This window comes from Trichechus manatus, unplaced genomic scaffold, assembly GCF_000243295.1.
Source record: "Trichechus manatus latirostris isolate Lorelei unplaced genomic scaffold, TriManLat1.0 scaffold00130, whole genome shotgun sequence".
NCBI lineage: Eukaryota > Metazoa > Chordata > Mammalia > Sirenia > Trichechidae > Trichechus > Trichechus manatus.
Genome location: NW_004444066.1, coordinates 1,269,724 through 1,286,354, shown reverse-complemented (window position 1 = coordinate 1,286,354; position 16,631 = coordinate 1,269,724). Strand labels below are relative to the sequence as shown.

The following is a 16,631-nucleotide window of genomic DNA, read 5'->3' as shown; positions in this document are numbered from 1 at the left end:
AATGATCCCCTTCAGGTGGCAGTGGTATATTGTCCTGGACATCAGAAGGGACAATATCCTGAGACAATAGAGAACCGAAAAGCGGATGCAGAAGCAAAGAAGGCTGCAATGAGATGAGATGGAAAATGGGAGCAGAGATGGCCTTGATCCCTCATCTGGACCCTGCAACCTTCCCACACCCATCTACACCACCCAGGGCCTGGATACGGCTAAAGAATGAGGCTAGCACCTCACCTCTCATTCTAAATGGCTGATGAACTCTGAAGGGAAAGTACTGTTACCAGAGGCCCAAGTATATGGTATAGTATCAGCTCTACATGAAGGGACTCACTACGGGAGAGACACCAGTCTCGAGTGGATCCAACAGGTGGTCACTGGGCCGAATCTCCTAAAAACCATCTGGGATGTTACAAAGAGGTGTCTCCTATGTGCAAGAAACAACTCGAATACTGTGCCCCACCCAATGGAACCAGGAGTCCAACACCAGGTAACAAACATGGGAGAATACTGGCAAGTGGATTTCACAGTGATGCCCTGGACTCCTGGGAATTTTAGGTATCTGCTGGTTTTCATGGACACCTACTCAGGGTTGGTAGAGGCTTTCCCTTGTCGAACTGAACAAGCCCAAGAAGTGACCAAGGTGTTACCCAAAGAAATCATACCTCATTTCAGTCTACCAATCTCAGTCCAAAGTGATAATGGGGAAGCTTTTATGGCAACAATTATACAAGAAGTCAGTAAGGCTTTAGATATAAATTGGAGTTACACTCAGCTTGGAGACCACAATCAACCGTAAAAACTGAAAAGATGAATCATACTTTGAAGAAGACCTTGGAGAAACTTTGCCAGGAGACAAACTCCACTTGGATACAAGTTTTGCCCATTGGCCTGCTCAGAATCTGGGTAGCCCCTCAAAGCAGGCTCAAATTAAGCCCTTATGAATTAATATATGGGAGACCATTCCTGAAAAAGTCAACTTTCCCTACCTCAGTAATGACTGAGGTGGAGAAAAGAGACTGGGTCCACTCTCTGGGAGCCATCATAAACACTGTTAATCAATATGCTTCTTCCCATTTGTCTATTCCTTCTGACATTCCCCTTCGTAGGTTCTAGCTGGGAGATCGGGTCCTACTGAAAACCTGGAGAAACCAGCACCCCGAAGATCAGCTGACCCCTAAGTGGGAAGGACCTTTTGAAGTTCTCCTGACCACCCACTCATCTTTGAAATTGGCAGGAGCAGCTGCATGGGTGCATCATTCGAGGGTGAAAGCGGCTCCACCCGAAGGAGAAGTCAAAGAACGGCCATATTCCTGCACTCCAATTTGAGATCTGAAATACAAGTTTAAGAAACTCACAGAATAATGATTCTAACCCTCTCTTTTGTTTTACTTCTCCAGGAAGTGTGGATGGGAAAAATTCCGGTGGCCCTACGAGCCAGGGGAACTCTAACTCTACAGGTCGGAGACACGTTAAGCCTCCCCTGTGTAGTATCATCCTTAACTCCAGTAGGTCCAGTTAAGTGGGTCTCGGAAGAGCCCGAAAAAAGGAACCTTAGGAATAGTGATTATTCTAGTTTGTTTTTGTGTTCCCTGTTTTATGAGAATGTTGGCAAAAGGAACTACAAATACTCTTAAGGCTGGATAAATTTTTACCCTGGTAAGTCGGGACACCCCTTTTCCAGGCTCTGGGGATGCTTGTCATCTAATTCACCAAGATGCAGCCAACTTCCACTCTAACTTACCCCCAGTCTACAGCCCCTAATCAATACCAGGAGTTTTCTCACCCCAGCCGACACCCCTACCAGCAGGAAGTAGTCAGAAGAGATGCAACACCCTGTTTCCCAAGATTGAGAAACTTCCAATAAAAGGGGGGATTGGAAGAGGCTGCATAGGTCCAGCTGACTATTATTACTCCCCGTTGCTAACCCCTGCATTGTCTCATGATCTTTTCTTTCCACATTGTCTCGTGATCTTTCTTTTTCATCCTGTTCCAGTCTTTATAAAAAGTTTAAGATTAACCAGTGTCCCTCCAGGGTGGAAAACAAGTGATAATAATCTAGGAATGAAAGACTGAGCAAAGTGCCTGTCTTATGACCAGAAACCAGGATGGTGTCGGGCAACCATAAGGAATGCCAGTAGGAAGGTCAGCTTGTCTGGGATGTGACCACCATGACCACCTCAAGGAGGAACTAGCATTCCACAAATTCTTAAGACTCATGATCCTGTCCCTATAAAGCCTCCAGCTGGCCCCCAATTCAGGGAGGCAGGTTTTTGGAGGAGTCTATATATATATCGATATATAATAAAACTCTTGCCGCTCACCTCACCTCTGTCTCAGAACTGGCTATTTCAGTGGCTCCAATCCACGCAATTGCAGTAACATGTGGAGGCTGGAAACAGGGCTGAGATGGCAGGTGTGAGGGGGAGGGCCCAGAGATTAGAAACGTGGGTCTGATCTTGGCTCTACCCCCAGCTCCAGAATGACCAAAGGTTTGCCCGAGACTGAGGAGTTTCCTGGGATGTAGGATTTTCAGTGCTAAAACTGAGGCAGTCTCAGGCAAACAAAGACAGTGGTCACCCTCCTCCTGAGTGACCTTAGCTGGTCCCATCCCCCTCTGGGCCTCGGTATCCCAATCTGCACACTGAGGGTAGAGGGTGTTGGTTGGACTAGCTGATTCCTGAGAAACTTGCAGCTGCCAGGTTTCAGGGTTTGGAGAGTTTTTTAGCACGGCTGGACTGGTAAAGCAAACCTTCCAAATCTGGTTTACTGGTTTGAGCAGAGCCTAGAGGAATCTTTCCCTGGGACTTCTTCAGATACTTAACTCTTCTCTTCTCCTTGTAGGAGGGAAGCATGAGGAAGAGCTCTGGAGAGGTGATATAACTGTGACCCTAAGAAATCAGTGGAGTCTAAACAGTGTCTTGTTCTGTGGTGGCCTGACCAGAATTCTTGCCTCTGGGCCCTAATTCCTACTCTGCCCTGTTCATTCCAGCCTGGAAGGGGAAGGACTGAGCCTGAGGAGCCTGGGCAAGGGCTGGTATTTGCATCATAATCTGGATGGGGAAACACTTTTAAGTGAAAAACTAAAGGGCTCCAGGTCATCTGAGTCAAAAATACTAATACAAATACACAAAGTTATGTCCATCCATTCCGATGACATGCATTGTAGCACCGTTTGTAATAGTGAGTGATTGGAAACAACCTCCATTTCTCACAATAGGGGGCTGGGTAAAAAGTATGGTATGTTTAAACAACAGGATACCATGCAGCCATAAAAATATATTATGGAAGAATGTGATTGATATATTTTCAAATGAAAAAGGCAGATTACATAATATCATTCCATTGGTTATAAACAAAATAAACTGCATGAGTGCAAAATATCTCTATGCTCCTAGAAAAAAATTTGGAAGGGGTTATGCCATGGAACTGGGGTTAGCGATGCATTGCAGCTTCATTTCACTTTTTTATTTTATAGACTTCTCTAGTCTTTTAATTCTTTCACGCTAAGCATGTACTATATTTTGTATAATTTTAAGAAGCAAAAAATTGAGAAAGGAGAACAATGCTGCCGCAGCCGCTGCCACATGGAGTCGTCTGTGCAGGGTCCTCTGGTGTGGCAGGAGCCCCAGGCAATGCAGCCCCGCCAGCCCCGCCAGCCCCACTGTACCACCAGCAAGGAGAACATGGTCTGTCCCACGTTGAAGCCATGGCGCCAGTTGTGGTAGGTGATCCTGCGGTAGCCCTTGCTCAATGAGTACATGAACCGCACCAGGGCCTGTGAACACATGCAGGGCAGTGAGGAGGCACACCCCCTCCTGGTTGAGGTCCTCCAATCCTGTCTTTGGACCAGAAGGTGGGAACCAGGAATAGATGCAATAATGCTGTGCATGCTAAGCGGCGCAACAGCTGAGCATTTGACTGCCAACTGAAAGGTTGGCGGTTTGAACTCACCCAGCCACCCTGGCAATCTGCTCCCATAAAGCTTGCAGTCTAGATAACCTTGCAGGGCAGATAACCTCAAAGGCTCCTAACAGTTAACAACAACAAGTACTATGAAAATGGACGTTGTTATGAAACAAAGTAGACATGAGTCATTCCACCTATTCCACCCACTGAGCTTTATCAGCAATTACCAAATTGTGCTCCACAGAGCTAGTGTCCTTGAGAGAAGTAACAGGTGCTTTAACCAGGTGGGTGGGAACAAAAGGGTTCTTTAATTTAGTGGTTCTCAAACTTGAGTGTGCTTCAGAATCACCTGGAGGACTTGTTGATCACGGTTTCTGATTCTGTGGAGCTGGGAGTGCGTGTGCACGAGAAAGAGAGACAAGTTGCATTTCTGATACATTCTCAGGTGGTGCTGACATGGTCTTGGGCAACGTTTTTGAGAACCACTGCTTTAATCAAACAAGTCTGGGAAGTCCCGCACACCCCCATCCCCACCCTCAGATTCACAGCCCACATTAGTAAAGAATCATTGCAGAGATTCGTTTAAATTGATTTAACCCACGTCTCCACTCTTGTTTGACTATAACCAAAAAAACCCAAACTCATTGCCATTGAGCTGATTCCAACTAATAGTTGGCCCTAGAGAACAGAGTAGAACTGCCCAACAGGGTTTCCAAGGAGCAACTGGTGGATTCAAACTGCCAGCCTTTTGGTTAGCAGCCAAGAGCTTAACCACTCTGCCACCAAGGCACTTGTTTCCATTGCATCTATTCAAGGCCTTCAGAACTCGGTCCCTTAGCACCCACTATGGGAAGCCCATTGCTCTGGGCACTGGCCTCGAGTCGCCCCAGATCAGAGGAACTGAGTGTGTCTCTTTTCAGATAAATGACTCGCATATGCAACATGACTAATGCTTTAAATTCTAAAAGCTGAGGGTCCACTCTTTTTAAGATAAAGATTGAGTTAAAAAAAAAAAAGCCATAAAGAAAGAGGAAACTTGAAAATGTTGGTTTTGACCTCACCTCCTGTGGAATGTGAAATTTATCCACCACTTTCAGCTCATAATACATCTGTATCCCACATTTCACCAGCTCCAGTTCTGTTAAGGGCAAGTCGCTGAAGTGGAATTTATTAATTTCATATTTCTCAACATCTGGCAGCTCTCCTTGCTGTGTAAGGAACAGAGAGTCAAGCAAGGCATTAGGGGATGTGAAGTGTTCCTGGGTCTCTCCCCTGCTTACCCAGCCCTGCCCCCATATCGGGTCTGCTGAGAGGGCCAGAGCAGAGTAGAACAGACATGCTTTGCAGAGGGCCAGGCATGCCCAGGAGCGCCCTGCAGTTGTTATACATGGTGTCAGCTCACCAGGATCTCAGACAGCTCCTCTTCCTCACAATCCCACGGCTCCTTTCCATACACCTCTCTAGTTTTCTGCCAGGGTTCAAAATAGCGGAGGGGAAAGGAAAAAAAAAAAAAAGGTTACTGCATCGAAAGCCTAAATATGTCTCCACTTCTCCATTTCAATTTTGTCCTTCCTCCAGGGTCCTTGCACCAGACCCACCAACTCAGAGAGGCTGCCATTCAACATTCATTGACAAGGAAGGTCATGCGTGGGCTTGGAGCCATGGAGACCTGCATCCAAATGCAAGCTCCACCATTTACTAGCAGTGTTAATTAATGCCTCTGGTCCTCAGTTTTCTCATTTGTGAGATGGGGGTAATAAAAGTACTTAACTGGTGGATTAAAATTAGATTGTACAATATAACTTGTTATGTATGCTACTAAGTTAATAATGTATACAAACCACTTAGCACAGTGCTTAACACACAGTAGCCAAAAAAAAAAAAAACCACTACCATCGAGTCAGTTCCGACTCATAGCGACCCCATAGGGTTTCCAAGGTTGTAAATCTCTACGGAAGCAGACTGCCACATCTTCTTCCTGCGGAGCTGCTGGTGGTTTTGAACTGCTGACATTTTGGTTAGCAGTTGATCGCTTTAACCACTGCGCCACTAGGGCACCTTAAAATTATGTTGTTGTAGATATTTTTATGGTTATTACTGACTAGGAGTCAGGAGATCTTGGGCATGGCCCTGGCTCTTCCTCTCACTTGCTTTGTTACTTGGGGCAAGTTCCTTCTCTTTCTGATACTATTTCCCCACGTGGGATGGTGGAAACTGGATCCAGTCACTTCTTTCTGATTTCATGTCTCAGAGCAAAATCTGTTCCCTTTTACCTGGTCCACTGAGGCTGTGCCTCCATGGGGGCCACACATTCATCATTTGGCTGAATTATGGGCCTAGTCAAGCAAACCGTGAGGCAATTCATCCAAACTGAATGTCTTCTCTGAATTTACTAATTATTGGGGTGAAATAATCATTTGGTGTGATATCTTCCCAGCTTAAGAAAAGGTCTCTGAAGACACTGGCCTGTGTTGTTTCAACTTGTAAGACCTATAGACCAAGGTCTTGAGAGCTTAGCAGGACATCACACGCAATGCCACGTGGTTAACTCATTTCACTTCTGGAATCTTGGTCTCTTTGAGACCCAAATCCCAGAAATGATGAATCACTGCTTCTCATATACTTTTGAAGGTATCTAGTCTAATTTTCCACCCCTGATAAGACTTGGATACCTCTCATGATGGGGTGTTCATCACCTCCTCAGGCAATCCAATCGTAAGAGTGACAGAGAATTTTCTGATTATCCTGATAAAGGTTAAGTGAGACCTATCCACCAGCTAGGTGATTTGGGGGCCGTTTACTTCCCTCTTATGGGTCTCAATGAAATGGAATGCATAAACATCGATATCCTAGGCATTAGTGAGCTGAAATGGACTGGTATTGGCCATTTTGAATTGGACAATCATATGGTCTACTATGCTGGGAATGACAACTTGAAGAGGAATGGCATTGCATTCATTGTCAAAAAGAACATTTCAAGATCTATCCTGAAGTACAATGCTGTCAGTGATAGGATAATATCCGTATGCCTACAAGGACGACCAGTTAATACAACTATTACTCAAATTTATGCACCAACCACTAAGGCCAAAAATGAAGAAATTGAAGATTTTTACCAGCTTCTGCAGTCTGAAATTGATCGAACATGCAGTCAGGATGCATTGATAATTACTGGTGATTGGAATATGAAAGGTAGAAACAAAGAAGAAGGATCAGTAGTTGGAAAATCTGGCCTTGGTGATATGCCAGAGATTGCATGATGGAATTTTGCAAGACCAACGACTTCTTCATTGCAAATACCTTTTTTCACCAACATAAACGGCAACTATACACATGGACCTCACCAGATGGAATATACAGGAATCAAATTGACTGTATCTGTGGAAAGAGACGATTGAAAAGCTCAATATCAACAGTCAGAACAAGGCCAGGGGCCAACTATGAAACAGACCATCAATTGTTCATATGCAAGTTCAAGCTGAAACTGAAGAAAATTAGAACAAGTCCACAAGAGCCAAAGTACGACCTCGAGTATATCCCACCTGAATTTAGAGACCAACTCAAGAATAGATTTGATGCATTAAACATTAATAACTGAAGACCAGACGATCGAGGAATGACATCAAGGACATCATGCATGAAGAAAACAAGAGGTCATTAAAAAGACAGAAAAGAAAGAAAAGACCAAAATAGATGTCAGAAGAGACTCTGAAACTTGCTCTTGAATCTCGAGTAGCTAAAGCAAAAGGAAGAAATGATGAAGTAAAAGAACTGAACAGAAGATTTCAAAGGGCGGCTCAAGAAGACAAAGTAAAGTATTATAATGACATGTGCAAAGAGCTGGAGATAGAAAACCAAAAGGGAAGAAAACGTTCAGCATTTCTCAAGCTGAAAGAACTGAAGAAAAAATTCAAGCCTCAAGTTGCAATAGTGAAGGATTCTATGCGGAAAATATTAAACGACACAGGAAGCATAAAAAGAAGATCAGGGAATACACAGAGTCATTATACTAAAAAGAATTGGTCAACGTTCAACCATTTAAAGAGGTAGCATATGATCAGGAACTGATGGTATTGAAGGAAGAAGTCCAAGCTGCACTGAAGGCATTGGTGAAAAACAAGGCTCCAGGAATTGACGGAATATCAGTTGAGATGTTTCAACAAACAGATGCAGCGCTGGACGTGCTCACTCATCTATGTCAAGAAATTTGGAAGGCAGCTACCTGGCCAACCAACTGGAAGAAATCCATATTTATGTCTATTCCCAAGAAAGGTGATCCAACTCAATGCAGAAATTATCAAACAATATGATTAATATCACACGCAAGTAAAATTTTGCTGAAGATCATTCAAAAGCAGCTGCAGCAGTATATCAAGAGGGAACTTCCAGAAATTCAGGCTGGATTCAGAAGAGGATGTGGAACCAGGGATATCATTGCTGATGTCAGATGGATCCTGGCTGAAAGCAAAGAATACCAGAAAGATGTTTACCTGTGTTTTACTGACTATGCAAAGGCATTCAACTGTGTGGACCATGACAAATTATAGATAATGTTGTGAATAATGGGAATTCCAGAACACGTAATTGTGCTTATGAGGAACTGTACATAGATCAAGAGGCAGTTGTTCAGACAGAACAAGGGGATAATGCATGATTTAAAATCAGGAAAGGTGTGAGTCAGGGTTGTATCATTTTACCATACCTATTCAATCTGTATGCTGAGAAAATAATCCCAGAAGCTGGACTATATGAAGAAGAATGGGCATCAGGTTTGGAGGAAGACTCATTAACAACCTGTGTTATGCAGATGACACAACCTTGCTTGCTGAAAGTGAAGAGGATTTGAAGCACTTACTGATGAAGATCAAAGACCACAGCTTTCAGTATGGATTACACCTCAACGTAAAGAAAACAGAAATCCTCACAACTGGACCAATAAGCAACATCATGATAAACGGAAAAAAGACTGATGTTGTCAAGGATTTCATTTTACTTGGATCCACAATCAACACCCATGGAAGCAGCAGTCGAGAAATCAGAAGACGCATTGTATTGGGAAAATCTGCCGCAAAAGACCTCTTTAAAGTGTTGAAAAGCAAAGATGTCACCTTGAAGACTAAGGTGTGCCTGACCCAAGGCATGGTATTTTCAATTGCCTCATGAGCATGTGAAAGCTGGACAATGAATAAGGAAGACTGAAGAAGAATTGACGCCTTTGAATTGTGGTGTTGGCGAAGAGTATTGAATATACCATGGACTGCCAAAACAGCAAACAAATCCATCTTGGAAGAAGTATAATCAGAATGCTCCTTAGAAGCAAGGATGCTGAGACTATGGCTTACATACTTTGGAAATGTTGTCGGAAGGAATCAGTCCCTGGAGAAGGACATCATGCTTGGTAAAGTAGAGGGTCAGTGAAAAAGAGGAAGACCCTCAACGAGATGGATTGACACAGTGGCTGCAACAATGGGCTCAAGCATAACAATGATCGTAAACATGGTGCAGGACCGGCAGTATTTCGTTCTGTAGTGCGTAAGGTCGCTATGAGTCACACCTAACAACAACAACAATGGGTCTCTATTTCTTCACTTCTACAATGGGAATAGAAATCTTTATCCTGCCCACTTTACTGGGCTGATGTGAGCATCAAACAAGATCATGAGTGTGAAATTGCCTTGTAAACTGTACAGATGTTGAATCTATACACGGGCTCCCAACTAATATCTAATTCCCTCTGAACTACTTTGATCACCAAAGTCCTCTCTGGTCTAATTGGATCTTCTAAGTGAACTGCCCCACAGGAGAGAGGCTCTGAGAAACTGACTATGATGGTTAAGGTTGTATGTCAACTTGGCTGGGCCATGATTCTCAGAGGTTTGGCAGTTTTGATGTAGTTTGGCAGCTATGTAATGATGTAATCACCACCATAATGAGATCTGATATAATGTAATCACCTCCATGATGAGATCTGCTATGAGCAGGCAATTAGTTGAAAGGGAGTTTCCTTGGGGGTATGGCTTGCACCTAATATATGTGGACTTTCTGACAAAGCTCGTGGGCTTTTGCTCGCTCTGGATCCTGCAGCTGGCTCCTGTTCATCTGACCTCTGGTTCTTGGGACTTGAGCTAGCAGCTTACCTGTCGATCTTGGGTTCACCAGCCCCTGCAGCTACATAAGTCAGGAGAAGCTTCCAGCCTGACCCATGGACTTGGGACTTTCCAGCCTCTATAGTCACATGAGCCATTTCCTTGATATAAATCTCTCTCTCTCTCTCTTTATATAGATAAAATATCTATACATATATTTAACTGGTTTTGCTACTCTAGAGGACCCAGTCTAAAACACTGACCATTGTCCATTGTTCTGTCAGATAGAGGTTCCTCTTAGAGTAAATGCTGTGGTTGGATAACCCCATCCCCAGCACCAACTCAGACCTGAGCAGAGTCAGAAATGGAGTTTCTAGAGCTTTCAAGCCAAGTTCTGGCCCCAAGACTGAAGTGACCCTGCTACAAGGGACAATTACTCCCCAGGCAAGGGTGGTTATACTAGTAAGCAAGATATGCATGGGCTTATAGTAAGCAAGGTACACATGGGTTTAATTGTGCTTACTTACACATCTATAGTGCACAATTTCACATGGGTTTCACCACATCAAAGATGTGGTGAAAAACAGGTGAAATTGTGCACTACACATTAGTAAGTAAGCACAAGTAAGCCTGTGCATACCTTGCATATTGGGTAATCTGTTCCTGTCCCTAGGCCATGCAGAGTAGCCATTCTGTACCACTGTCTAGCACACACACACCCATCCATCCATCCAACTTGACTGAGCATCCCTGTGCTAGGCAGGAGTGATATAACTGTGAGTAAACCCACATCCAGTCCCTGCCCTCATGGAGCTTCAAGTCTAGACTTAGTCTATCCACATTTCCAAGGCACAGTCTCTACTAGAGTAAAAACAAGAAGAGAAAATTACCCACCAGGATTTTCTGGATTTCTTCATTGTCACACTTCACGTGATATTTTACCATGTCCTGGAAAATGTCCTTTCTGTTTTCAAGTTTGTTCATTGACTCATAGGTGTCAGGATTTAGGACAGACCAGCCCAGGAATTGAGTCAAAGACTGAAAATAAAGAAAGAAAAAAGTGGAGACAGAACACTCAGGTTTGGCCCTGACTATAACATAGGGCAACATTCTCTAAGCCTCAGTTTTCTCACCTATAAAATGGGTTTGGTAAGTTGTGTGTTGCTCACTTCCCAGGGTTATTGTGAAGATAAAATTATGAATGCAAACACACTTTAAAAATTATAAAACACTACACACACAAAGTGTCATTCTTATGAGTAATAACTTCACAAAAAGGGAATGTGGATTTCTCTGATAGCACGTAGCAGTGCAGAAGTGAGAGAGAAGAAATTGGCAGTGAGGCTGAGTTCAGGATAACTCAGAAAGGTGAGCTTCCCACCCCTCCACATGATAGGGCAGCAACACAACAGGGCCCCACCCCTACCTCTGGAAGCCAAGCTTGGCAGCAAGTTGAGTCTGAATCCCAATAGCCCAAGACCGCCTATCAGACCATACCTCCATGAGGGTCTCGTCCATTTCATCAAAGGGTTTCCCATCTTTACGATTATAAAATGTGGCCACCCCAACAATTTCTTCCTTCTTGTTCACAATCGGCATAGAAAGGACGTTTTTAATCACCCATCCAGACTCATCCAGAGGCTCTTTCTACAAGAGAAGAGCCAGGTGAGATTTCCAGGGTACCAGGGTGCAGAGGCAACTATGATGGATTTCATGTTGCATTATGACCCTGGCAGAGACCTGCTTGGCTGAGAGGAAGCAGCAAGAGGATAGAGCTTGTTGGATTTTGCATGGTTTTGGTCACCAACCAAATGCCATGAGGAGATAGCCTGCCTGGTTAGCGTTGTTTAAGCCAGTATAATGGGAGTATAATGATTAGCAGAACCAACCCAAGGAGGTAGTGTTTCCCTTTCAGATATGAGAGCTAACTGCAGGAGACTGGCTTAAAAGGGTAATGTCAGTGATTCTTCTAACTTTGAATCAATCAACTAGATAATAACCTGCACATTTTGCCTCTTGATCTGATTTTCTGTATTACTTTTGGCATGTCATTTCACCTCCTTGGGCCTCAATTTTATCATCTATAGATGGGAACAGAAAGGAGCCCTGGTGGAGCAGGGGTTGAGCGCTTGGCTGCTAAAGGTCCGCAGCTCACACCCTCCAGCTGCTCCACAGGAAGAAGATATGGCAGGCTGCTTCTGTAAAGATTTCAGTCTTGGAAACCCTATGGGGCAGTTCTACTCTATCCTATAGGGTCGCTATGAGTCAAAATTGACTAGATGGCAATGGTTTTTAGATGGAAACAGTAATAAGACTACATGCCTCATGGAACAAATGAAGAGCTACAGGTGAAAGTTCTTGGTCAATTATAAGATGCCTTGGTGAGTCATTCCCATCTTTCTGAGCCTCACTTTCATCATTTATAAAATACGGCTAACTAGACTTGAACATTTCTAGACTTTTTTTCCCATTGATTTATCAAACATCTACATTGTGCAAGTAACTGAGCTAAACACTGGGAAACCAAAGCAAATGAGGCACAGACCTTGTATGTGGGTTGCTCATAATCTGGGGAGCGGGGGAGGATATTAAACAAGCAATTACACTGTAGTGTGGGAAGTTCTATAAGTGAGTTATCTTTATGGTACTGTGGGAACCAGAGGAGGGAAGCAGGTCAAGGGAGGCTTCTTGGAGTAGGTGAGTCCTCCAGTTCTAATGTTCCTAGAGTCTTAAAGCAGTGAGATTATAATTATTATTATTTATTTCCCCTCCCCACCCCTCCCGTCCCTCATAACCAACAAAGATTGTTTCTTTTTGTGTGTAAACTTATACATGAGTTATACAGTAGAGGCCTCATACAATATTTGTCCTTTTGTGATTGACTTATTTCACTCAGCATAATGTCCTCCAGTTTCATCCATGTTATGAGATGCTTCACAGATTCATCATGGTTCTTTATCTTTGTATAATACTCCATTGTGTGTATGTACCATAGTTCATTTATCCATTCATCTGTTGATGGGCATCTAGGTTGTATCCATCTCTTCGCCGTTGTGAACAGTGCTTCAATGAATATGGGTGTGCATATGTCTATTAGTGTGATGGCTCTTATTTCTCCAGGATATATTCCTAGCAGTGGGATTGCATTTTATAGTGCTTTTTTTTTGTGGTGCTGATGTTTTCTTTGTTCCTTTTACTCTCCTGTGCTGAGTTCCTTTTGTTTGTGGATATTTTTTCATTTCTTTTGTTTTTGTAGGTTTTGTTTTTACTGACACTCTGTTTTTCTTCTGTATTTTGATAAGTTAACTTTCTTTTTGGTTACCTTGAAATTTACCCTTATCTTCCTACATTTAAACCAGTCTATTATTAGTTGGTACCACGTGACTTCCTCTCCATTAGAAGGTTCTATACCTACACAGTTTATTCCTTCTTTTATTGTTCTGATGTTGTTGTCATTTAAAGATTAACCTCTCTGGTTCTCTTTTGTAATTCTTTTGGTTTTCCATAGTCCTTAAGAGTTCATTTCCTAGATTGGTATCTGGCTAGTACAATCCTGCATCCTGTATTCAGCCTGTGGTCTGATATTGTTTGTTCTCAGATTGAAGGACTTCCTTTCATAAGTCTCGTAAGTTTGGTTTGGTTTTTACATAGTCCCTTGATTTCTGTTTATCTGGAAATGACCTAATTTCACCATGATATTTGAAGAAGAGTTTTGCAGGATGTATTATTCTTGGCTGATGATTTTTTTCTTTCAAGGTTTTATATATGTCATCCCATTGCCTTCTTGCCTGCATGGTTTCTGCCAGATAATCCAAGCTTAGTCTTATTGTTTCTCCATTGTATGTGACTTTTTGTTTTTCTCAAGCTGCTCTCAGGATTCTTTATTTGTCTTTGGTTTTAGCGAGTGTGATTATGATATGCCTTGGTGATTTTCTTTTGGGGTCTATCCTATATGGGGTTTGTTGAGCTTCTTGGATGGCCAGGTTTTCATCTTTCATGATACTGGGGAAGTTTTCTGTCAGCAGTTCTTCAGTGATCCTCTCTGTGTTTTCTGTTTTCTCCCCCATTCTGGAACTCCAATCACTCACAGATTTTTGCTTTTGATTATATCCCACATAATTCTCAGGGTTTGTTCATTCTTTCTTCTGATATTTCCTCAAACAGAGTTGTATGCAAGTGTTTTTCTTCAGTTTCTCTGATCCTATCTTCCACCATTTCAAACCTGCTCCTCAGCCCTTCTATGACACTGTCCATTTCTGAAATCTTGTTGTTTATCTTTTGGATTTCTAATTGTTGTTTTCGTATGATTTCTAGTTGTAAATTTATTTTAGCATTTTATTCCTGTATTATTTTCTTGAATTCTTCCATTTTTTCGTCTGTATTTTCCATGAATTTGTCTGCCTTTTCCATGAATTTGTCTATTTTTTCCTCATTTTTGTTTGTGTTTTGCTTCAACTCTTGGATAATTCTGAATATTAGAGATTTGAATTCCATATCAGTTAGGTCTAGTGCCTTTTCTTGTACTGGAAGGTCATCTGGTGTTTTATTTTGGATGCCTACTGGAACCATCCTGTCCTGTTTTTGTAAATGTTTTGATATTGTCTGCCAGCTTCGGGGCATTCAGTGGTTATTTTCCTCACTTATTGATTGTAGATTTGTTTGTTTTGTCCTGCTTTTTTGTTTTATTTGGTTATGTCTGAGCAAGCGGGCTGTGCATTCTTTGTTATTTGCTCATCTGTGGGCACGATACTTTTCAACTCCTTCTCCAATGGGCAAGGTCAGTTACTCAGGTATGGTAGAGCAGGGCAGGTCCAGCTGAAGGGGTGTTGCTGGGATAGGTTTTTTTGTGGCACGTACCAGGGCTGACAGTGTGGACCGGGAATCAGTGCAGGGCAGGTTCCAGTAGGCCGTGCCTGTGCTGCTTGTGAGTGTGATGTTCAGCGCACGGTGCAGGTAGGCAGGAAGAAGGGGGTAGATTGTGATGTGTGGAGCTAAGATGGGTATGGGAAAGATGAGAGAGAGGAGAGAGGAACAGTAGCCAAAAATATACACACAAACAAAAAAGAGTGCTAAGCGAGCTTGCTATTGGAGTGGAGAGATGAGAGACTGAGAAATGGGGAAAAACAAAAATGAAAAAAGAGAAAGGGTAAAAGAAAAAAATGAACAAATTGAGAAACCGGAAAGGAAGAAAGACAAAAAGGGAATAAGAGAGAGAAGAAAACTAAACAAAGAAATGAAAAAAAAAAAAAACCAAAAACAAACAAACAAAAAATCAAAAAAAAGAAAAAAGAAAAAACCAAGAGAAAAGAAATGTCCCCAGGGATGTCCCTGTGCATCTGCGCAGAGTAAGGGACTAGCTTCCAAGCTGCATGGTACTGCCTGGCTAGAAGGGGCTCCCAAGCCGAGAAAAGAAAAAGAAAACAAACAAATCAAAACAGAACAAATCAGAGCAAACAAACAAAAAAGCCCTGGGGGTCCCACCAGCATGGCGGTACAGGCTGGGAAGCAGTTTCACAGTCGAGCGGTGTTTTACAGCTTTTCAGGAAGAAGCAAAGATGGCACATGGAGCCAGGTATTTGAGAGAAAGGAGGGGGAGGTGGTGAGAGGTAAGGAAGAAATCTAAAGAAGCGGAAAAAAGCAACACCAGCAGCCAATAAATGGCACTCAGGGAGCTGGCCAGTGTGGGTGGGTGGAATCCAAGCGGCACTGGGGGGAAGCCTGTGCTTCTCAGCCAATAGACTGTGGCTGCAGGAAGCAGAGGAGGCTAAATGGGGGTGAAGAAGTGTCGGGGGCAGGAAAGCCTATATCGTGGGTTGTAGCAGTACATCGACAGGGAACTGCCAGAAATTCAAGCCAGATTCAGGAGAGGATATGGAACGAGGGATATCATCACTGATGTCAGACAGATCTTGGCTGAAAGCAGAGAATATCAGAAAGATGTTTACCTGTGTTTTGTTGACTATGCAAAAGCATTCAACGGTGTGGATCATAACAAATTATGGATAACATTGCAAAGAATGGGACTTCCAGAACACTTAATTTTGCTCATGAGGAACTGTACATAGACCAACAGAACAAGGGGCTACTGCATGATTTAAAATCAGGAAAGGTGTGCATCAGGGTTATATCCTTTCATCACACTTATTCAATCTGTATGCTGAGCAAATAATCCCAGAAGCTGGACTATATGAAGAAGAATGCAGCATCAGAATTGGAGGAAGACTTATTAACAACATGTGATATGCAGATGACACAACCTTGCTTGCTAAAAGCAAAGAGGACTTGAATTAGGGGGGCATGGCCAAGATGGCAGAGTAGTTAGACGCTTCCTATATCCCTCTTACAACAAAGACCTGGAAAAACAAGTGATTTGATTCTATATGAATATATAGGAGCCCTGAACAAGGCAGAGTTGAGGAATCGGACTGAGTCGCGGGGCAGGAGAGAGGGAGATGGTTTGGAAGAAGCAAAGAGTGCCAGAGCCGAGGCAGCAAAACTGCAGCTCTGCAGCCACACCGGTCCACAGTGAAGCAAACAGCTGTGCTGTGCACGCACTCGGGAAACAGTTTCCACATCGAGAGAGACCCGGCAGCAGAGATTCTGCTTGGACACTCCGAACCAGTGAAAAGCAGCTCCCAA

The 16,631-nt window shown here is 43.1% G+C and overlaps 1 protein-coding gene across 2 annotated transcripts in view; it reads right to left on the bottom strand.

Moving 5' to 3' along the window:
- The window catches only part of PDE6A (phosphodiesterase 6A), a 103,578-nt gene that overhangs the window by 29,418 nt on the left and 57,529 nt on the right, over window positions 1-16,631 (bottom strand). For both annotated transcript variants that reach the window (XM_004384903.2, XM_004384904.2), the window contains 5 exons: window positions 11,490-11,639; window positions 10,887-11,030; window positions 5,309-5,374; window positions 4,968-5,114; window positions 3,668-3,775 (listed from right to left, as the gene is read on the bottom strand). In XM_004384903.2, the coding sequence (XP_004384960.1) occupies window positions 3,668-3,775; window positions 4,968-5,114; window positions 5,309-5,374; window positions 10,887-11,030; window positions 11,490-11,639 (615 nt within the window). The remainder of the gene's footprint in view (window positions 1-3,667; window positions 3,776-4,967; window positions 5,115-5,308; window positions 5,375-10,886; window positions 11,031-11,489; window positions 11,640-16,631) is intronic.